Below are 23143 nucleotides of genomic sequence, written 5' to 3' on the forward strand. Positions count from 1 at the left end.
ACATCTGGGACCGACGCTGGTTGTATATTTTTTTAATACAAATAATGAGCTACTTCATTAGTATTCTTCATTCTTCTGCAGCAGCAGAAGTGCTGGGGCAGGAGGACTTATCTTCAGCCCTGGGTCCGTTCACATGGCCTAAAGAAAGAAAACTGGTGAGAGGCTGCTGGGAGAAGGAGAGAGCACTGGGAAGAAAAAGGGAGAAGCATGGCGTGTGCCGGCAGTTGAATGAATGTGGAGCAGAGCGGGAGCTGTAAGCTGGAGAGAGCCACAAGACACTGGGCGGTAAGAGCAGTGATGTTAAGGAGAACAGTGGAGTGTTGCCGGAGGACCGGACACCGCTAGGCCTGTGAGAGGCGCGGACACTGCAACCATCTTGAGAGAGAGAGAAGAGCCATTACAGTGGGAACAGCCAGCTTGAAATTCTTTTCACTGGGTCTAAGTAAGTACTGTTTGAAACTGACAGCCAGCCACACACAATTGTGCTTTTTACTCTCGGCCACCGGTGTACAAACTAACCAGCGTTTTAAAGGAGCAGCCAGCAGTGCCATATTGTGCCAGCTAGGACCTAGAGAAAGAGGGCTAACCCAGGACTGAGTTTATTACGAGTTCAAGAGAAATGTTTGTGCTTCAGGGCAGAGTTTAAACTAGAGATTAGCAGGTTCGGTTCTCAGAGAACCAAACCCCCCCTTCCCCCTCCGAATTGCAGATTCCGAGCCAGGAACAGAGTCCAGCTCGGGACTTTCCACCCAATTTGGAAACGAGAACGAGGCAAAACGTCTTCTTCCCACTGTCATATTCTTGTGGGTTTTGGATTACATATAAACAGCCGTACATCGCCGCCATTTTCACTCCAGAATTGGAGAGTGAGGGAGACATACCTCTGTCTCTCTCTGTGGGTGGTGGCGTCGGGTTGGGTCAGTGTGTGCTCTCTAGAGGTGCTGTTCCCATCACTGTTGTGTCCCTGTGATGTTAGCGGTGCTGTCCTAGCTGTCACTGGTGTTTCATGTGCTGCAGCTGTACATGGGTGTTGCTGTCCTGGCTGTCACTGTGTTTTACAGGGGGCAGGGGCACTGTCCTCCTGTATGCAGTGAAAATAAGTGTACACTGGCCATCTTATATGCTGTAAAAATTCAGGGGTACGGTTGTTAAAATAAATGTACACTGGCCCTGTCTTGTGTACTGTAAAAATGCAGGGGTGCTGTTGTTAAAATAAATGTACACTGGCCCTGTCTTGTATGCTGTAAAAATTTAGGGGTGCAGTAAAATAAATGTACACTGGCCTTGTCTTATATGCTGTAAAAATTCTGGGGTGCAGTGAAAATAAATGTGCACTGGCCCTGTCTTATATGCTGTAAAAATTCAGGGGTGCTGTTGTTAAAATAAAAGTACACTAGTCCAGTCTTGTATGCTGTAAAAATTCAGGGGTGCAGTGAAAATAAATGTATACTGGCCCTGTCTTGTATGCTGTAAAATTTCAGGGGGTGCTGTTAAAATAAAAGTACACTGGTCCTGTATGCTGTAAAAATACAGGGGTGCTGTTGTTAAAATAAATGTACACTGATCCTGTATGCTATAAAAATACAGGGGTGCTGTTATTAAAATACAAGTACACTGGTCCAAATACAGGGGTGCTGTTAAAATAAAATGACAAGGGTGCTGTTGTTAAAATAAAAGTACACTGCCCTGTCTTTTACAAATACAGTGGTGCTGCTGTTAATATAAAAGTACACTGGCCCTGTCTTGTAAAAATACAGGGGTGCTGTTGTTAAAATAAAAGTACACTGCCCTGCCTTGTAAAAATACAGTGGTGCTGTTGTTAAATTAAAAGTACATAGGCCATGTGTTGAATGCTGTAAAATTACAGGGGTGCTGTGAAAATAAAGGGGCACTGTTCTGTGTGCTGTAATAATAAAGGTGTGCTGTCCTGTGAAATGGAGAACAAAAATTTTGAGGAAAAAATAGTGGAAGATCAGAAACCACTTCCAGTTCCTAGTACTAGTGCTGAAGCTGCTGCTGCCACAAGTCATGACACTGACGATGCAATTCCATCAACGTGGTCTGCTAAGGCCGATGCCCAATGTCATAGAGGGCATGTAAAATCCAAGAACCAAAAATGAAGAACCAAAAAAAAAAAAAAAAGAAATGATCTGATAAGAAATTTAAAATTTACAATTTGCCATTCACGGCACAAAGTATGTTCATGACTGGTGGTTCAGCTTCTCATGAAGATGGAAGCCCTCCTCCCTCTCAAAAAATTAAAACAATTAAGCTTGTTAAAGCACAGGAAAAAACAACTGTGCGTTCAAAGATATCACAAATCCCCAAGGAGAGCCCAAGTGTGTCTGCGGTTGCGATGTCTAGGCCTGACCTTCCCAAGACTATATGGAAGTCTAGTTGCTGATATTGAGATGGAGGATGCCACTGTAGAAGTACACCAGGATGATGAAGGTATTGGTGTAGCTGGCGCTGAGGAGGAAGTTGATGATGAGGATTCTGAATGTGATGTGGTTTGTTTGAATAAGGCAACAGTGGAGACAGTTGTTGGCCATGGGATGAAAAAGCCCATTGTCATGCCTGGGCAAAATACCAAAATATCCATCTCTTTGGTGTAGAATTATTTTTCTGTGAGGATGAGGATGTAAACACTGAAGGGTTTGTTAAAGTGTGCATGTCCTGTTTATACAACATAAGGGTGGGTGGATGGGTGCTGCCCTATATGGGGTGCTGCCCCTCTGACCTATCAGTCCATGGGTGCATCCCCACTGCTATTTAAGTCCAGGGGTGCTGTTGCCTGTCTGCTGTGCTGTGTAATTCTCCAGAGGTGCTGCCTATGCTGTATAAATCCAGGGGTGCTGCCGTATAATTCCAGTGGTGTTGCTGTACTTGATCCTAGGTTTAAATTAAAGCCTACAGCAGAATAGGAAACAAGCTTCAACATCACAAACAGATTTGTGAAAACATAGCTGCAAAGGTGGAAATAGAAATTGCAATTTTGACGAAGTGTTTTCCAATGAGACCACATTTGTGGCAAAAGTCAGTCAGACTCAGAAGAGACAGAATCATAATCCAGCGCAACTGCCGGGGAGGTAAAAGAGAGATTTTCTGCCGGAGCATTAGAGAGAGTTTCTTTTCAATTATCAATCATGTTAGGGACTCACTCAAATAAATGGCTCCAATTAGTCAAAGTTAATTTTGATTTATTATTAATGTTCCACATCTTGGGATTATTTATTTACAAGATGCACATTTGTTGTACAGGGTTATTTACCTAAGGACTGTGTAGAGTTATCGCAAGACCTCGTGGTGTTAGAAGAACAGAGTTTCAGTGATCTTGCATTGCATCAGCTTTCCATTGCACTGCAGCACTGGATGGGCCAGTAGTTCCTGTGAGGCGCAAACAGTTACTGAATAAAGCCCAGTATGGAGTCTCATGGTGGCTTACAGCCAGGAAGATGTATGCATTCTGTGGGCACAGAGGTTAGCATTGCTTCCTCCATGAGTCCTACTTATAGTATGAAATTATTTTCGACTGTAGAGTGGTAAGCTCCACTAGGGCAGGAGCTCAATAACAAAAAAATTCACTGCACAGTCCTGCTTAGTACTGTACCAAACCCACACGAACTCAACTTGCCCCATCTGGGGCTGCTGTGGGGGCTCAGGAGGGGCTGCTAAAACATCTAAGGGGATGCTTTATTTATGAATAAAATAAACAAGACATGTTATGCATGCTCACATGCGTGTAACTGGGACACATAGGTATGCTCACATGCATGTAACTGATGTAACTGGGAACTATGAAGAATGAAAATAAGGTATCTGCCACAAAATATGTAAATAAGAATGCAATAAAAAAAATGGAAAAAAAGAAACCCACAAGATTTTCACAAAATAAGTCTCCAAAATCTGTGGAGGGGAAAATATCCAATCTTGATCCTGTAGTATACACCAGTTTATTTGCATCCCAGCATTAAATCCGAGAATATTGTAATCCCAGAAAATGGAGAAGGGGGTACAAATTCGGAGGCTTTGGCCCCTAGTTTTTCAGTTTGTCCAGTAACGTGGTAATTATATATTTGCTTGGTTGAAGATCTTTCCATTCCACACCAATATAGGAGTGGAGGTGGAAGCCTGTGTGTTGTTCCTGATTGCGTGTGACTCTCTAATTCTTAATCACTTTCTTGACACTGTCCTCTTCCTCTTGCCTCTTCTCACAATGTGAAAAGTCATCAAAGAAGGAGGTGGTATGTTTGTAGCTAGCTATGATTCGGAGAAGTTGGTGAGCTTTTTCCAGGGGGACCACCTGTCGCTGAAATGATGGGTTTATTAAACTGTGCATGTTCTGTTTAAACAACATAGGGGCGCCTCTTTTTTTTCTTTGCATTATGTGCTCTTTTGGGGCCTATTTTTTTTAAAACTGCCATCCTGTCTGCCTCTGCACTTCTACTCCTAGATGGGCCAGGTGTTTGTGTCGCCCACTTATGTCGCTTAGCTTAGTCATCCAGCTACCTCGGTGCAACCTTTTGGCCTAAAAACAATATTGTGAGGTGTTCAGAACAGACTGGAAATGAGTGGGAATGAATGTTATTGAGGTTAATAATACTGTAGGATCAAAATGACCCCCCAATTGTGTGATTTTAGCTGTTTTTATGTTTTGTTTTGTTTTTAAACATCCAGATCCAAAACCAAAACCCGAAAGGGTGGTTTTGGCAAAACCAATCCAGATCCAAAACACGAACGGAGATCCAGATCCAAAATCAAAACACAAATCCCGAAAAGTGTCCGCCGCACATCTCTAGTTTAAACGCAAGGATAAGAGACATATCTGTGCTAAAGGACTGAGTGTGTGCAATAAAGACATATAGTTATTGCTGGAAGGACTGAGCTAATTATACAAGTGTTGATCAAGCCCTGCAACTAAAAGAAACTGAATTTGTTCCAAACAAAATGTCCGAAATCGAAATCTCTCTGCACGTGTTACATCTGCCCCACCTGCAGTGCATCATGGGTTTGCCCAGTTGTGTGCATTTTTGTTTTGCTTACAAACCTGAATCAAGAAGAGAAATAGGTTACCCAGGGGTGCTCGGGCGCTTTAGGTAAGAGATAATTCACCAAGCAGCAGTCTCCAAAGAGAGGGAAGTCACTCCCGTTTACAATGCAAAAAAGAGGGGGGTGAGACTGCGCTAAATTATACAACAATAATAATAATAATACTCAGTTTTTAATTGAAACCTATTGCATTGATTTTAGGAATAAAAATTGTGTTTTTTAATTACACTATTATTATTGTTGTATTGATCAAATTTAGCGCAGTCTCACCCCCCTCTTTTTTGCAAACCTGAATCAAGCCCTATATTTGATATAGGACCTTGTACAAAACTTCAGCACCAGCGCAACCGCCGTTATTTCAGCTTTGCAGTGGAACATAGAGCTAAGGCTCTCCATAATAATGTTTTGCCAAAGTTGGTGAAGCTAAGAGAAGGGGAGTGGGGAAAAGAGATTTTTTTTTCCAGGTAAGGAGACAGCTTCGCCAAGTATGAAGTGTACAGTATGTGGCAGAGATGGTAATTTGTAATCAAATAAGCAGAAAAATGTATATACTAAGCTAATGGTTCCAAAACCTTTTTGAATCACTGCGTCCTAGAGTATCAGAATTTTTTTCATGGTACCCCTAGGCCAAAAGTTTCTTACTGAGAAATTCAGAAAAAAATATTAAATTAAGTAAACTGTGTATACAGTATGTCATCCTTAGGCTCAGTTATGTAGTGAAATACAGGATTTGCTTCTGTACATATTTTATGTCTGGAAGCCACCAGCTCTGGTTTTGCCCATCACATTGACCAAAAATAATTAGAATTGGTCCTGGACCACCAACCCAGTTCACCCCTGAGCGTGTATGTGTGGGATACTAAAAAAATTTGACATTGACATTTGTTTTTGAATACATTTTGGATTGTTAGTCCTGTGACCTCCAGAAAATATTGCTTTTTTATTTCACAGCCACTAGCCTGCGCTGCTGCTGAGGTGCAGTCAGATCTTCATCTGGCTGTCACACTGTGACTCATACACTCCTCACTGCTGGGGCAGCCCCCATCTAGGCTTGTGAGCAGAGGCAGATACAGCCTTGTACTCCCTACAATGTAAAAGATGGACATCATGCTTCCCCATCAGGACACAGCCAACAAGGAAACTTCCACATAAGCCCTTTGGCCAATCCACCTCTGATGGGGACGTGTAACTATATACTGTAGATGTGGCCAATTCTGAATACAGGCGGGGATATGCATTTATTTAGGATATGCAATGTGGCCACACTTGAGGCCGACCTTCAAACCTGAATCAGGCCCAATTTCTGCTTCCTGTAGTCAACTTTCACACACTAATTAAAATATTGTTATATAAAAAAATGTCAAGTATGTCTATCAAAACAAATAGCAGTATGGACATTTAAAGCCTAGCTGGAGTTCCAAATGTACTGTATGGCCACTTTCTATTTACATTCACATCAAAATGATATCTACACCAGCCAGTAAGGCAAAATAGAGCAACAGTCCTAGAAATGTATCCGTTATATAAACTTCATTTCTACACAAATGATACATAAACTCTGTACTGACTAGGCTACATTTTCAGATTAAATTTACTCGTTTGGCAGATACAGTTAAATGTCAATTTATTAATGTTCTATTCTGTTCGGTAAAACATATGGGTAATGCTCAATGGACTACGCTGACGCTATATAATTAAATGTTAATAAATAACTCATACAATAATATCCATTTATTGCTGTCTGTTAGCTATTGCTTCACTGACCAAGTAAAAGAAATTGCAACCATAGAATCAATTGAAACAGTGCCCATTATGGCCAAATGCAGTAATGCCAGGGCTACGCTTTATATTGCAAAGCTGTTTGAATAAAAAATCTCAGATATAGGAGTATACATTGTTTTTAGCATAAATCAATGTGACTGAGTAACACAGAAGCAATATCTTTTTGTTGAAGCATTTACATGCTTTTATAGTTTTTGCATGGTATACTAATGTTATATTGACTTTACACTTATTATGTACCATCTCTTTTGCGTTAAACATAAACTTGGCTTGGTAAGCAAGTTTTTATACACGTGTTAACCCTAAACACTTGTCTGACTATGAGTAACGTCATATTTACATTGTTTACTATACAATGTGCTTGGTTCAACTCTGAATATATGATTAAAAAGACAATCACGGCCAGTGTGCAACTTTCATAGTAATATATCTAAAAAAAAATAACCAATACAAATAAAAAAAGTCACACAAAATAAAATATAATTCCTTCAACATTCATAAAAGACCAAATTGTATTTCCATTTACAAAATACACCCAGTGTGAGACAAAAGAGTGGGTGATGTCTCCAAATGTGTCAACACTGAAAATATTATTACCCAGTCCTCTTTCCTTGGGCATAGAACATGGGTGTATACAGAAAGACCAGTGTGCCAGTTCTATAATACACAATAGCCTGTAGTGCAATATGACCGTAAATCAAACAAGTCAATACAAATATCTATTTCATCTCAATGATCTACAAAGCTGTCATTCCATTTAACAAAATATGCTATTTAATATCAATATGTAAAACATTTATCATTCATTTCTTTTTCCTACTTTACTAGTTTAAAAAATATGTAAATTGTGGGTTCCAGATACTTTTATTTTATCCATTAGGATCGATGTAAAGTCTCACAAAGTGCTAAATAGCCTTCATTTGGTGCAATAGGAAGTGACTATAGTTACATATTGCATCACTTTCTATTACTGTCAGATGTTTGGATGGTCGTAAAAAAGTTGCACCAGAAAGGATACATCTGATGTGTTTTCTCAGTGGAATTTGATTGCAAGCTTTCAAGACTAGTAAAGTCTTTTTGTCGAGGATAATGCAGTACAAGGAAATGTTTGTCAACTAAATGTAGGGAAATCCACAAGTCTTATTTTACAGCATGCATTGCAGGTTCCCAAAGAAAGAGATCTTGTATTATATATGTAAATATCTACATCTTTAAAAAAAATAATAACAGGTGGAAACTTACCAGTGTTTTAAAGAAACTCATGACTGGGTGAATCTCTGGTGCAGGGGTCTGTATGGCTGCTGATATGGTCTCCGGGCTGGCTGACACACTTGCAGACTCCAAGCTTTGCTCCTGTACAGCTGCTTGCTTGTTATCATCTATGTTCTGCAAGGATAGAGAGAGAGAGATCCTGTTTATTTAACTCACTGAAGTCCAAGTGCACTATTCCTTATTTGCCTCATTCCTCTCTCTCACAAACCTAATTCCAGTCATTCTTCATCCCACATAACTGGAACAATTGGCCATTGACAGAACATTGTTATCACCCCTTTCTTTCCCCTCTGTAATATATTCACAGTTTGCAAGTGGTTAGAGTAACATTTTGTCCTCCCAACAGAGCTCAGCACAGATATTAAGCATTGCATGCTGCCTCCAAAACAAACCCCCTTTCTTTTTGCATCGTTCACCAGTTGTGAAATGGGACACGTGTCCATGTTATTGGGTCAGTCTTTTTCAATGCTTGATTATCCGCCTACAAAGCGAGCTTCTTCTTCCAAACTTTGCACACTCATCACTAACAAGTGCCTAAAATATTCTGGTGCAAAGTACGCAGGGATGCCAGTTACAAAGACTGCCATACATATAACCCTGTCCCTACCCATCTGTACACTGGCAGGTTAACCCTTCTGGAAACTGGTGGTTTGCAGGCTGCTTTTGCAGAAAGAAATTCATTTTTGTGCTAAACTGTATCACTTGTCACATAAACACAAATATTGATTGTCATAGAAGCAGATAAATGGGGATGAGACTGAACTTAGGGGGTCATTCCGAGTTGATTGCTAGCTGCATTTGTTCGCAGCGCAGCGATAAGGCTAAAAATTGGCATTTCTGCGCATGCGTATGCACCGCAATGCGCACGCGCGATGTACAGGTACAAAGTCCTTTGTGGTTTTGCACAGGTTCTAGCGAAACTTTCAGTCGCACGGCCGGATGCAGGAAGATTGACATGAAGTGGGCGTTTCTGGGTGTCAACAGGCGTGTCAGGGAAAACACAGGCGTGGCTGGGCGAACGCTGGGCGGGTCTGTGACGTCAAAAGCCGTCCCTCTGTCGTTAGAATCAACGCATACGAAGAGTAACTACAGGGCTAGTCTTGTTTTGCACAAAATGATTTTGCAGGCGCTCTGCTTCACAAGCGTTTGCACTTCTGCAAAGCGAAAATACACTCCCCAGTGGGCGGCGACAATGCGTTTGCACGGCTGCTAAAAGTAGCTAGCGAGCGATCAACTCAGAATGACCCCCTAAATGCGAGGTTCTATGGAACCTTGTGCAAAGTAAGCCCAGGGCCGTACCTAGGGCTGTGTGGGTAGCACTGCTGCTGACCTCCACGGTCCTTGTATCCGGCTAGCAGAGTGCCTGGAACGGCAAGCCGCAGTGGGTATCACTGCTGCAGTGTTACCCAAAGTGTCCTTTGTATGCTCCAGACATGCTCACTGCAGCTTGAACAGCCCCCATCAGGGTACTCTGGGCAGTGCTGTTCTTCCTGGCGGCTGCTGGGCCCACCCTCTTAGCATGACGTTGTGCGCTCACAGGGCATCGCCGGCACAAGGAGCTGTAAAGCCCTGTTATAGTGCTGTGGATGCGCACATAGCAGGTTACTACAGTAATATAACCTTGAACATATCTGCGGGCACCTCTTTGGCATGCAAGCAAATATAATACCCCTTTCAGACCGCAAATGGTGAGTCGCACCTGGGAGTCGTACATGGGTGGTTCCCCGGTGCGTCTCACCTCGGCCCCTTTCATACTGGCGTCTACAGCTCGGCATACTGCTGGGTTGGTGACATCAGTAGTGACGCGTGTTGAGGTGACGCTTGGAGATCATATGAACTCCAAGTGCCGCCTGTCCATCAGTGTGAATGGGATAAGGGTCAAATCAACCTGGCAAACCGTTCACACCGCACAGCGACCTGGGTTGAAGCCGTATTTAACCCTGGTCGCTACCAGGGTTGAAATACCGGGTCGCTCGACACAGAATATTTCCCCTGGGCCCTTTTAGACTGCACAGCAACCTGGGTTACTGCGCACTTATGTGCAATAACCTGGGTTACAAGCTGGCGGTCTGAAAGGGGTATCAGTGAGATGTTCTTGCTGGATATCCAGGATGTATTATACCCCTTTCACGCCAGAAATGCAGGGGCAAAACCCGGGAATTCTGCCACGGGATTATGCAGGGACATTCCCGGGTTGGGCCCGTTTATACCAGCATTTGGAGCGGGGACATCCCAGGTTGGCACCTTTCACACTGAACACGGGATAGCCCTGCATTTTCTGAGAATGGGCTTCTCAGAAAAAACACAAGACCAGGAAGTGCCCTGAATAGCCAATCAGCATCAGCAGAGGCAACCTGGGAAGGTGGGACATGTCCCTGCACCATTCACACTGTCCAGGTTCCAGAGAACATCCCGGGACCAACCCTGGTCGATTGCAGGGTTGAAATGCGGGAACAGAAATCCCGGGTTTTTGTCCCTGTACCCTTTCACACTGAGAAATTTCCCAGGTTGATGCGCCTTCATGTGTTTTAACCCGGGAAATTTTGGGCTGTGTGAAAGGGGTATGAGTGTGGATAGCTCAGAGAGAACAGTAATTGTAAAGTGCAATAAATAAATAACTGTAAATAAATAATCTACCCCATAGACTGAAAAGTACCCAGTATAATTACCTAGTAAAGAATATTACCTAGTATAAGGCAGAAGCACCTATTTAGAATCTAAACTTTTTCATGGTAACGTCAATGATTTTCCAATTGTATTGCTCTGAGATGGCAATAACAGAACAGTCCAAGTTCCTGTACAATACTAGGCTTCCACAATGAAATGTATCTTAATGGAAGCAGTATTATCACTGACAGTATCCCCATTTGAGAGATGCAAAAATGAACCATATTGACAGAAAAAAACACAAGTATTTTTATATATATAGTATACATGAATATTTGTTTTCTGCAAGGAAACATGTCTTCCTCTTCTTCTACTACTGACATTTGTGGCAGCGTTTACACATTCGATAGCCTGCCAGCTGTTGGGTTTAACTTGGACAGCCATAAAATGTCATTATCCATAGAAACTGTGCAAACAATCTAGGCTTCCATAATCTTGCCTTGTTCAGAGCCTTTATTTCCCTGCAGACTGTATACCGATGGATTAGTAGTTTGTATGTTCTCAAAATATGTCTTTCAAACCCTTTCATGTGCGCAGAATATAATAGACCTTCCTTTCAGATATCCTGAGGGACATTTCTAGGCTGTGAAAGTTGGTGATCTGATGTTACATTCATATTTAGGTGGGAGTGGTCTATTGATTGCATAACCATGACAAAAACATACCTAAATACACCCTTACAAAACTAGCATGAATAGCAAGAAGACTTGTGGGCTAGATTCAGCCGTGAAAAGAGTGGAGAAGAGGACGAATTGATAAATTCTGCTTCAAAGCTGAGTAGTTGCTATGGAAACTTGTCTATATCTCCACTGTTTTCACTGCTTGATACTGTACATCTCCTTAAAAGTTACTGAATAACCCATGAGTTAGGCCTGAACCTAAGTGGACCCTACGGCATGGTTGGCACAAAGAAAAAGTAACCTGTTTTCAGTTCAAATTTCCCATTGGAAAAAGTGTGGGCCTGTGTGGATGAGCATTTGGCCCTTTTGTGTACCAACATTTTGTTTTAGATTGTTGGAAGCTGAGCTCCAAGCTTGGTTTTCTTTTTTTCATATAGGGGTTTCCATGTCATTTGACGTGTTTGTAGATCAATTCAGGCCAGTTAGCAGCAGTGGTGGCTTCAGAGGTGGGGCTGCAGTGCAGTCCAAAATTCAAATACGGGAGCCACCCCAACTGCCAGTGAGTCCCAAATGGTGATGTTTGTCAGTGTTTGGGATGACAGTTGGTGTGGCTCCCCTATTTGCAGTTTGGACTGTGCTGTAGCCCCACCTCTGCAACCGCCTCTGGTTAGCAGCTTTTGTAGGAGGTGTATAACATTTCCTGGATATCCATGGACAATCCTTTTTATTTTTTGTTAAACTAGAAACATGCTTTCCCATAATTCATACTCAATTCAGTCCTGTAAGGTTATCATTTATTTGGAATACAACTGGTGTATAGGTGGATATATTTCAGCCAACTTTAGGTCACACGGCTATACCAGTTTTTCATTTTTAAATTGTGAAATTGCTACATGATTAAGTCTCAAAGTAATGTACTTGAAATGAGTATTTGCCAAACATATAGGCGTACATTTATCAAAGCTTGGAGATAAAGTGGAGAGAGATAAAGTACAAACAAATCAGCTACTAACTGTCATTTTTTAAAATACAGCCTGTAACATGGCAGTTAGGAGCTGACTTGCTGGTACTTTGGGGTTGATGTAGCTAGCAGTGACAAGAGTGGAGCAGTGCTATGGGCACCTTCCCCACTGGCCCACTTCTCCACTATTTTCCCTGCTTGATACATCAACCCCTTTATCTCACTCCAAGCTTTGATAAATCTGCCCTTTGGTCCTCAAGGATCCCTAACAGTCCAGGTTTTGAGTATTCCATTCTTAATTCCAACCAGTCCATCTTAGAGTAGCTGTCATCAGGGCCGGTTCTAGACCTTGTGGCACCCAGGGCAAAAGTTTCCTTTGGCGCGCCCCCCCAATAGGCAAAAAAGGGTTAGTGCGCACCTTAAAATAGGGGCATGGCTTCACAGGGAAGGGGCATGGTCACAGTTATGCCCCCTGTAGTGGTGCCCCCTGTAGCTGTGCCTGTGTCCCCTGTAGAGTTGTGCCCCCTGTAGCTGTGCCCCCAGTAGATTTGCCCCCTGTAGTTTCGCCCCCTTTAGCTGTGCCCCCAGTAGTTTTCCCCCCTGTAGCTGTGCCCCCAGTAGTTGTGCCCTCAGTAGTTTTGCCCCCTGTAGCTGTGCCTCCAGTAGTTTTGCCCCCAGTAGCTGTGCCCTCAGTACATGTGCCCCCAGTAGTTTTGCCCCCTGTAGCTGTGCCCCCAGTAGTTTTGCCCCCTGTAGCTGTGCCCTCAGTAGATGTGCCCCTAGTAGTTTTGCCCCCAGTAGCTGTGCCCCCAGTAGTTTTACCCCCAGTAGCTGTGCTCTCAGTAGCTGTGCTCTCAGTAGCTGTGCCCCAGTAGCTGTGCCCCCAGTACATGTGTCCCCAGTAATTTTGCCTCCTGTTGCTGTGCCCTCAGTAGCTGTGCCCCCAGTAGTTGTGCCCTCAGTAGTTTTGCCCCCTGTAGCTGTGCCTCCAGTAGTTTTGCCCCCAGTAGCTGTGCCCTCAGTACATGTGCCCCCAGTAGTTTTGCCCCCTGTAGCTGTGCCCCCAGTAGTTTTGCCCCCTGTAGCTGTGCCCTCAGTAGTTTTTCCCCCAGTAGCTGTGCCCCCAGTAGTTTTACCCCCTGTAGCTGTACCCCCAGTAGCTGTGCTCTCAGTAGCTGTGCCCCAGTAGCTGTGCCCCCAGTACATGTGTCCCCAGTAATTTTGCCTCCTGTTGCTGTGCCCTCAGTAGTTGTGCCCCCAGTAGTTTTGCCCCCTTTAGCTGTGCCCTCAGTAGTTGTTCCCCCAGTAGTTTTGCCCCCTGTAGCTGTGCCCCCAGTAGTTTTCCCTCCTGTAGCTTTGCCCCCAGTAGTTGTGCCCTCAGTAGTTTTGCCCCCTGTAGCTGTGCCTCCAGTAGTTTTGCCCCCAGTAGCTGTGCCCTCAGTACATGTGACCCCAGTAGTTTTGCCCCCAGTAGCTGTGCCCCAAGTAGTTTTGCCCCCTGTAGCTGTGCCCTCAGTAGATGTGCCCCCAGTAGTTATGCCCCCAGTAGCTGTGCCCCCAGTACATGTGCCCCCAGTAGTTTTACCCCCTGTAGCTGTACCCCCAGTAGCTGTGCCCTCAGTAGCTGTGCCCCCAGTAATTTTGCCTCCTTTTGCTGTGCCCTCAGTAGTTGTGCCCCCAGTAGTTTTGCCCCCTGTAGCTGTGCCCTCAGTACATGTGCCCCCAGTAGTTTTGCCCCCTGTAGCTGTGCCCCCAGTAGTTTTGCCCCCTGTAGATGTGCCCCTAGTAGATGCTTACTTAAAAAAAATAATTAAAAAAAATACTCACCAGCCCCGCTCCTGCTTCCCGACTGCTGCTGCCCTCAGTAGATGTGCCCTCTGTAGCTGTGCCCTCAGTACATGTGCCCCCAGTAGTTTTGCCTCCTGTAGTTGTGCCCTCAGTACATGTGCCCCAGTAGTTTTGCCCCCTGTAGCTGTGCCCTCAGTACATGTGCCCCCAGTAGTTTTGCCCCCTGTAGATGTGGCCCTAGAAGACGCTTACTGAAATAAAAAATAATAATAAAAAGAAAATACCAGCCCCGCTCCTGCCTCCCGACCGCTGCTGTCATCTGCCTCCGCCCGCCACTCCTCAGATCTATGGGAGAGATGTCATGATGTCTCTCCCATAGCGCCGCACACTGCACAGACACTAGAGGTCAATTATGAACTCTATCATCTGCGGCCGCTCCCATAATGCCGTGCAGTGTGCGATAACGTCAGGCGCACCACATAGCACCAGTAGCAGCTCTTGCCACGGCAGCGGCGGTGTCCTCAGGACAGCGGCGTCCCGGGCATAAAGCTTGCTTGCCCGTGGCAAGAGCCGCTACTGGCTGTCATTTACCGCCCCCCTGACATTGCCTCCAAATTCATTGACAACTTTGCTTCCTGGCTTCCTCACTTCCTCTCTTCTGACATTCCCTCCATTATCCTAGGTGATTTCAACATCCATATCGATATCCCCACACAGTCCCCTGCCTCTAAACTCCTTAACCTCACCTCTTCACTTGGTCTCTCCCAGTGGACCTCCTCACCTTTCCATGTGAATGGGAGCTCACTGGATCTGGTCTTCATTCACCTGTTGTGATATTTCTGATTTGTCCAACTCCCCATTTCCCCTCTCTGACCACCACCTGCTCTCCTTTGACCTATCTCTGTCTGCTTCCCCATCTCTACCTCCTAAGGCTATCATCACTAAGTGTAACATTGATGCTGTTGACACCACATTCCTTCCCTCCCTGTTTGACTCACTTCTCTCTCCTATTTTCACTCTCTCATGCCCTGAACAACCCATTTCCATATGCAATGCATCCCTCACTTCTGCTTTTGACTCTGTTGCTCCACCAACCACTATTCACCCTCGAAAAGTAACACCTCAACCCTGGCACACCAAATGCATCAGATATCTGCAAAAATGCTCAAGTACTGCTGAGAGATACTGAAGGATATTACGCTCTAAGGCACAATTCCTCCATTTCAAACTTATCTTCTCATCCTTCAGTGCTGCCCTTTCTCTTGCTAAACAGTCATACTGTACTTCAAGAACCTCATCTCCTCCCAGTCTTCCAACCCCCAGCGCCTCTTTGTCACTCCCACTTTCACCTTGTCTCCCCTCCTCACTCTCTGCCTTTGAATTTGCCACTTACTTCACATCCAAAATTGATTCCATACATCAGGACATCACATCACACCAGACCATCAGCAACCAGCCTCCTCCCATCCCTTACCACCCCTCCCCATCCCTCCCACCAACACTGACATCTTGCTCCCATGCATCTGGTGAGGAAGTCATGGCCCTCATTCATTCCTCTCCCCTCACCACTTCCCCACTTGACCCTATCCCCTCCCACCTCCTCCGCTACCTCTCTCCTTCTGCCTGTTCCCATCTTTCCCACCTTCTCAATCTCTCCCTCTCATCAGGCACTGTCCTCTCTGCCTTCAAGCATGCACTCATCGCTCCTATTCGTAAAAAAACCTACCCATGATCCAAACATCTCTCCAACTATCGACCCATCTCTCTTCTCCCTTTTGCCTCCAAACTCCTTGAGCATATTGTCTACAACTGCCTTAATTCCTTTCTTTCCTCACACTCACTGCTTCACCCATTCCAGTCTGGCTTCCATCCTCTCCACTCGACTGAAACTGCCCTTACAAAAGTCTACAATGACCTCCATGCTGCCAAATCTAAGGGCCAATACTCTACTTATTGGGGGTAATTCCGAGTTGATCGCAGCAGGAATTTTTTTTAGCTGTTGGGCAAAACCATGGGCACTGCAGGGGGAAGGGGGGGGGACAGATATAACATTTGCAGAGAGAGTTAGATTTGGGTGGGTTATTTTGTTTCTGTGTAAGGTAAATACTGGCTGCTTTATTTTTACACTGCAATTTAGATTGCAGATTGAACACACCACACCCAAATCTATCTCTCTATGCACATGTTATATCTGCACCTTCTGCAGTGCACATGGTTTTGCCCAGCTGCTAACAAAAATCCTGCTGCAATCAACTTGGAATTACCCCCATTCTTCTTTACCTCTCTGCTGCTTTTGACACTGTGGACCATCCTCTCCTACTGCAAATCCTTCACTCCATTGGTCTGCTTGATACTGCCCTCTCTTGGCTGTCTTCCTACCTCTCTGACCATTCATTCTCTGTCTCCTCTCATGACTCCACCTCCCCCTCACTTCCACTAACTGTAGGTGTACCCCAAGGTTCTGCCCTTGGTCCTTTTTCTTTTCTCGCTCTATACGTCCTCACTGGTTAGCTCATTAGTTCTTTTGGTTTCCAATATCATCTCTATGCTGATGACACTCAAATCTATCTTTCCTCTCCAGACCTCTCCGCTGATCTCCTCACTTGTATCTCCAACTGTCTTACTGCTATCTCTGTTTGCATGTTCCAGCGCTTTCTTAAACTTAACATGTATAAGACCGGGCTGATCATCTTCCCTCCCTCCCGCATAACCTCACCTCTCACAACCTCATTATCTATTGATGGCACTACTATCTCCTCTAGCCTCCAAGTGCGCTGTCTTGGAGTAATCCTTGACTCCTCTCTCTCCTTTAAACCACACTACTACTTCCTCCCACTCCTACCTTCAGGATTTTGCATGTGCTGCTCCCTTTCTCTGGAATTCCCTACCTCTCCCCCTCAGACTCTTCACCTCTCTACAAAACTTCAAATGGGCTCTCAAGACCCACTTCTTCACCAAACCCAGCCAGATCCAATCCTAACCCTCTTTTCCACGCTCTCTATGTACCCCATCTGTGTCACCGCTGTCTGTCTACCCCTCCCCTCAGAATGTAAGCTCTCACGAGTAGGGCCCTCTTCCCTCATGTGCTTATCCTTTTTCTTACTTTAATAATCTTCAACTGCACCAAATCCAGCAGTCTTCTGCCACCTGTGTAATCTGCTGATGTAGCTTTGTTTATTTACCCTATACTTGTCCTATATTGTCTTCAACTGTAAGTTGCTATTTTCCTGTTCTGATTATTTGTTTGTGTGCTCTGTAATTAAGGTCTGCGGAACCCTTATGGCACCATATAAATAAAGGATAATAATAAATAAATAATAATAAGCCATACTTGCCTAATCTCCTGGATCCTGTGGGAGACAGACAATTTTTCAGGTAGTCCAGGAGAGGAAATCCGACATGTAGGTAAGTATGTCTTAAGCACAGCTGACATAATTATTACCTTAGTCAATTTGATTTTACCACCTTTGCTCAAGCATGGATATCGTCAAAACCTGGACTGTTAGGAGGATGCCTTATGGCAGTGGCGGAACTTGCACCTGTGCAGCAAGTGCATTGCACCGGGGACCACCGCATAGCAGGGGCCCAAAACCAGCTGCATTATAATGAGTCATATTGACTCATATACGCGTCCGCTAACAAGATCCGACCCAGTGCGGTAGGGGGAAAGGGGTAGCCGCGGCGGTGCAGTCATCAGTTTAACATTACTGTTGAGCAGAATCACAGCATTTTTTAATTCTTCCTATCGGCCCCACTACAGCTTGGTCTCTAGTAGACAAGTGCAGTGAATGCTGGGAGGAAGGACGGGAGGGACTGTCTGCGTGGTGGATGCAGTAGACCAGACAGAGGAGCCTTACCTCTGGAGCCAGCGAGCTGCCAAGCAAACACTACAGCAAGTATGTAGTGTACCATACTGTAATGTAAATACACACATACACGCACACACAGTGCATATAGATATGTAAAGTATATATATATATATATATATATATATATATACATATACACGTGTGTGTGTGTGTGTGTGTGTGTATGTATATATATATATATATATATATATATATTACAATCAAATGTATTTGGCACTAAATACAAACATCTAGAAGATGGCCCCTTTCCCTCCATTTCATACCAGTCCCCACATGGGAATCGTATGTCCAATGTTCGGTGACACTGTTTTGATTTTTTTTTTTGAGACTGATGCAGGATTTCTAGGGTGGGGTGGGGAGTATTACACACACACACACACACACACACACACACACACACACACACACACACACACACATATGCATACACACGCACACATCATACAAACATACAGAACACTTACTGACACAGGTGGCAAACACACACACTATACTTACACACACAGCTTCCATCCTCTGTGACTCTGCTGGGCTGTGCAGTTCTTCCCTCTCTCCAAGCTCAGAGCTGTGATCGCGGGGTGCACTAGAGCTGCATAGCAACTGTCTGTTTAGCTGTCAATGCTCCGCGTCAGGTGGTATGTACATGAAAGCGCTGACAGCTGAACTGGCAGTTGGCAGGGCAGCTCCAATTATGGCTGGGGGTACAGGGTTGGTGCAGAAATGGAGACAAGGGTGTCTCCGTCTCTAATAAAAAAAATTGGTCTGTAGGGGAGGTTTCTGGGAACTCAGAAATCCCCCCTTCGTGGGCTACTGTGATGGATGTAATTAGGAATGCTGTCAGTAATATGTGGGGTTTACTAATACTGTCTATTGTAAATGGGGACACTGATGCTGTTTGTAGCATAAATGGTGTCACTAATGCTGTCTGTAGTATATGGGAGTCATCAATACTCTCTGTAGTATATGGAGGTCACTAATGCTCTCTGTAGTATATGGAGGTCACTAATGCTCTCTGTAGTGTATGGTGGTCACTGATGCTCTCTAGTATATGTTGGTCACTAATGCTGTCTGTAGTATATGGAGGTCACTAATGCTGTCTGTAGTATATGGAGGTCACTAATGCTCTCTGTAGTATATGGAGGTCACTAATGCTCTCTGTAGTATATGGAGGTCACTAATGCTCTCTGTAGTGTATGGTGGTCACTGATGCTCTCTAGTATATGTTGGTCACTAATGCTGTCTGTAGTATATGGAGGTCACTAATGCTCTCTGTAGTGTATGGTGATCACTGATGCTCCCTAGTCTATGGTGGTCACTAATGCTGTCTGTAGTGTATGGTGGTCACTAAATCTCTTATTAGTATAGGCGGTCACTAATGCTGTCTGTAGTACATAGTGTTCACCGATACTGTCTATATTATTTGGTGGTCATATAGGTATAGGGTATCTGCTATCCACAGGGATGGAAGGGGGTATGTAATAAGGGTTTGTGCTGGGTGACTGAAAGGCTAGCATCACCCCTGGAGATGAGTAAGGGACCCCTTCCCTCTCCAAGACCCCGGCTTTTCCTCTCTCAAGCAGTCCTGATCTTACAGCCAGTGATTGGAATCACAATCTTGTGACCGCCCCAGCCCAAAACCAAGGAAGGAGAGGACGAGCAACACTGGAGTTCTGTCATGGGTCCAGGCAAGTAAAGACTCTTTGGATTCGCCGCCCATCCCATTCACACTTGTGCTGTGCCATCCGACCAGAGGCGGATTGGCTATAGGGTTCACAGGGAAGCTTCCTGGTGGGCCAACGCACCAGTGGGGCCTGTTTTGTTTGAGGACATGTGGTCCTTTTCATAGACATAATGAATAAGATGTAAAATAATTTACATATATGAAAATTACTTTGCTACTTAGCCTGTGATTGCAGATGATGTAGTGTATGCTCTGTCTGCCTGCTTGGCTGACATATAAGATTGAGTGAATAGTGATTGGGATAGGGTTGGTGTAAGAAAATATATATTTCTAAAGAATTATATAGTTTCCTAAATTCTGAAGGTATATCATATAATGTGCTCATAATATTTAATTTTATTTCTTTTTAACTTCCCCCTTGATGCTGGACATCCCCACTATCTGGAAAGTTTTGGGGGGAGGGTGCTGCTGCCCTGGCCCATGGCTAGACCTTACACCTCTGGTGCTGCCCATGTGGGGCCACTAGTACAAATTTTTCCAGGGCCGCTTTTTGTTCCCAATCTGCCCCTGCGTCCGACCCATTCCCTACATACACAGTACACACTCCACGCAGGGTGTCAGTATTTATTCATGTACAATGCAAAATAGTCTTTAATCAAATCAGGATTATCAAGACTATTTTACATTGTGCATCAATAAATACTGTGTGCCCCGAGGTGTTGCTTTTTTTCCTGATATGCATAAAGAGTGTCTACTTTGGGATTCGGCATTGGGGCCAGGGGTGGGGGGCCTAAAGCATGCTGTTGCACCTGGGCCCACCACTCACGTGGGAAAGCAAACTCTAATTGAAAGGCTGTCAGAGCTCTTTGCTCCCATCCTGGGCACCAACCTCTAATAAAACCCTTGTCCAAATTAATCTTTGAGCACATACTGCTCCTGCCTGTCTGTCTGTCTGTCTTCATCAGAGTCCTATCCCTATTCCAGGGTAGCGCACAAAAGTAAACAGCGAATAGATTATTTTATTGACACTTTATTATCTATCATTTTACTTTATGATTTTTATGTGGAATTTTTTTATCTTCTACAAATATTGTACAATGGTCACAGTCACTAATGTTTTATATGACATTTCTGCATTTCATTTTTACACTTAATTAAGTGCAACTACAATAGACAAAACACGTAATCCAATGAAAGACACATATGTGGCATTTCTGCATGTTAATGAAGAGTGACTGCTGTAGAGTAGGACTGATTGTAAAGTCAGGCTATTAATGCTGCTTTGCTATCACTGGAACCATTGTTACTGGTACTTGAAATGTTGTTTCAATGGCTTCTCCTCAGTGAGAGGTGGATTCTGTTACATGACAGCATAGCTCTGTATGGGTGTATGGACACTTTGAGGGCACATTGTGGAATTCATGGAGGTTACAGAAACAAGCTGCATGCACAGTGTAACAACATTCTCTTTTATATGGACACATTTATACAGGGGCATTCCATGGAATGTAGGGACTACTAGCAATATTTGATAGTCATTTATCCTCTGAAAATCACCAATGGGGGTGTGGGGGAAGTGTTTGCAAAGGGCCTGGGCCTCTCAGACCTAACCTGCCAGGGAAGTGTAGATGGTGTGTGCCCACTTCAGTGTCTGCCACAGCCTCAGCAGAGGGCACACAACGGGGGGCATGGCCAGAATTCCATGATAGATCCTGTTTTCCCTAGTACCAGGATCCATGTGATTTCTTGGCAGCCCTGAATACCACGCAGCTATACAAGTTATTAATTTGTGATCTATGACCAGGTGCACACACTAGTGGATGCTTTGCACATCCACATTTGTAAGCCAAGGCAGCACTATGTATATATGTCTTTTCCAGCACATAGCTGGCACCAGTGGCAAATGTCCCATTAGGCACGTGAGGCACGTGTCTAGGGGCGTCACTTGTTTGGGAGCGGCACTTGGATGCTTGTGTTGGTACTGTCAGCCAGATATATACCAGTAACTAAAGAATATTTCCACTTTACCATATGCCATCTTGAATGGAGTGTAGGACATGTACAGACTGCCCTGTAAGCTGTCCCACTTAGTAAATATGTATACATAATTAAAATGGCATAGTTAGTGGATTTTTTTATTATTATTCTATTAAATTGGCTATCATCAAATGAGGGCTTACAACCAATCAATAAAAATAATAAAAGTAGGCAGACGCAGGGGTGGACGTTACTGTTGTGCCCAGGGCACCCCCACCCCTAAATCCGCCCCTGGCTGGCAGCTTAAGTTGTGATTCTAATTTGGAAGTAAAAGCAAAAAAAGAAAGTAACTAAATATCTGGAACAAACCATGTTGCCCTACAAGGGGAGCAAATACATTTATATTGTTTCTATGCAGGGTAAATACTGGCTGATTTTGTATGTAGCCCACAAATATTAGACAGCTTTATTTTTATACTGCGATTTAGATTTCAGTTTGGACACACCCCACTCAAATCTAATCTCTCTGCACATGTTATATCTGCCCCACCCGCAGTGCAACATGGTTGTGTGCAGGTGCACAGTTACTTGCTTGTTTTTGCTTTACTTTAAAAACAGAATCAGGACCTAAGTTTCAGCATCCTGTGAATGCTATCTCATGATGTGTCCAGCTCTACAATATCAGCATTGCACTGTTGAAGGACAACACATATAGAGTAGAGATGTGTACTGCAACTTCTTATAATATAGCAGTCAAATTAGAACCTTAAGGGGCCCATTACCCAAGCAGCACTAAGGCTTACGAAGCCCCAGAAATCTGCACACAGGCCCCTCCTTCCTTAAAACGCTCGTGAACTTAGCATAGTTGCGAGGTATGCATGGTTTGGAAAAGGGTTTTCCTCTTGTGTATTTGCTCTACAAGCACCTCATCACCTGACCAGGTGGTACGTACTCAGGTCAGGAGACTTGGAAAGCTTTGTAGGAGTAACTCTTTGCACTCCCATACTAGTAGCTGAGGCTGAAATCTTTGGGAGCTGAGAGAAGGACAAAAGACAGAAAGGAATTAATGAATTGCTGCAACTTAATGAGGCTGCTTACTATAGCATACCCTCCAACATGACCCGCCCCACTAGGTACAAAATGCTCTGTTTCTGGACTTCCCTCTTAATTTATTATTGCCATCACTGGTGAAGAAACAGGTTTCTTATCATTTAACTAGTTCAACACAGGTGATGGAAATCATAAATTAAGAGGGAAGTCCAGAAACAGAGCATTTTGTACCTAATAGGGCGGGTCATGTTGGAGGGTATGCTGTAGTCTCTTTATAACAGTCTGATTTTTACAAAATTAGCAGCAAAAGTGGGGGCACTGAAACTAGGCTTACAGAATGTATTATATTACGTTAAAATTCCTGTAATGTATTAAGTTCTTGCTTTGACAAACAGAAAAGTCCATAGAATTGATAATCACATAATAA

General features: G+C 44.1%; 1 protein-coding gene across 14 annotated transcripts in view; it reads right to left on the reverse strand.

The window, feature by feature from the left end:
• BCAS1 (brain enriched myelin associated protein 1) overlaps positions 1–23143 on the reverse strand; it is a 267020-nt gene that overhangs the window by 158658 nt on the left and 85219 nt on the right. For all 14 annotated transcript variants that reach the window (XM_063959000.1, XM_063958999.1, XM_063958998.1 and 11 more), the window contains exon 5: positions 8074–8217. In XM_063959000.1, the coding sequence (XP_063815070.1) occupies positions 8074–8217 (144 nt within the window). The remainder of the gene's footprint in view (positions 1–8073; positions 8218–23143) is intronic.

This window comes from Pseudophryne corroboree, chromosome 3 (assembly GCF_028390025.1).
Source record: "Pseudophryne corroboree isolate aPseCor3 chromosome 3, aPseCor3.hap2, whole genome shotgun sequence".
Classification (NCBI taxonomy): domain Eukaryota; kingdom Metazoa; phylum Chordata; class Amphibia; order Anura; family Myobatrachidae; genus Pseudophryne; species Pseudophryne corroboree.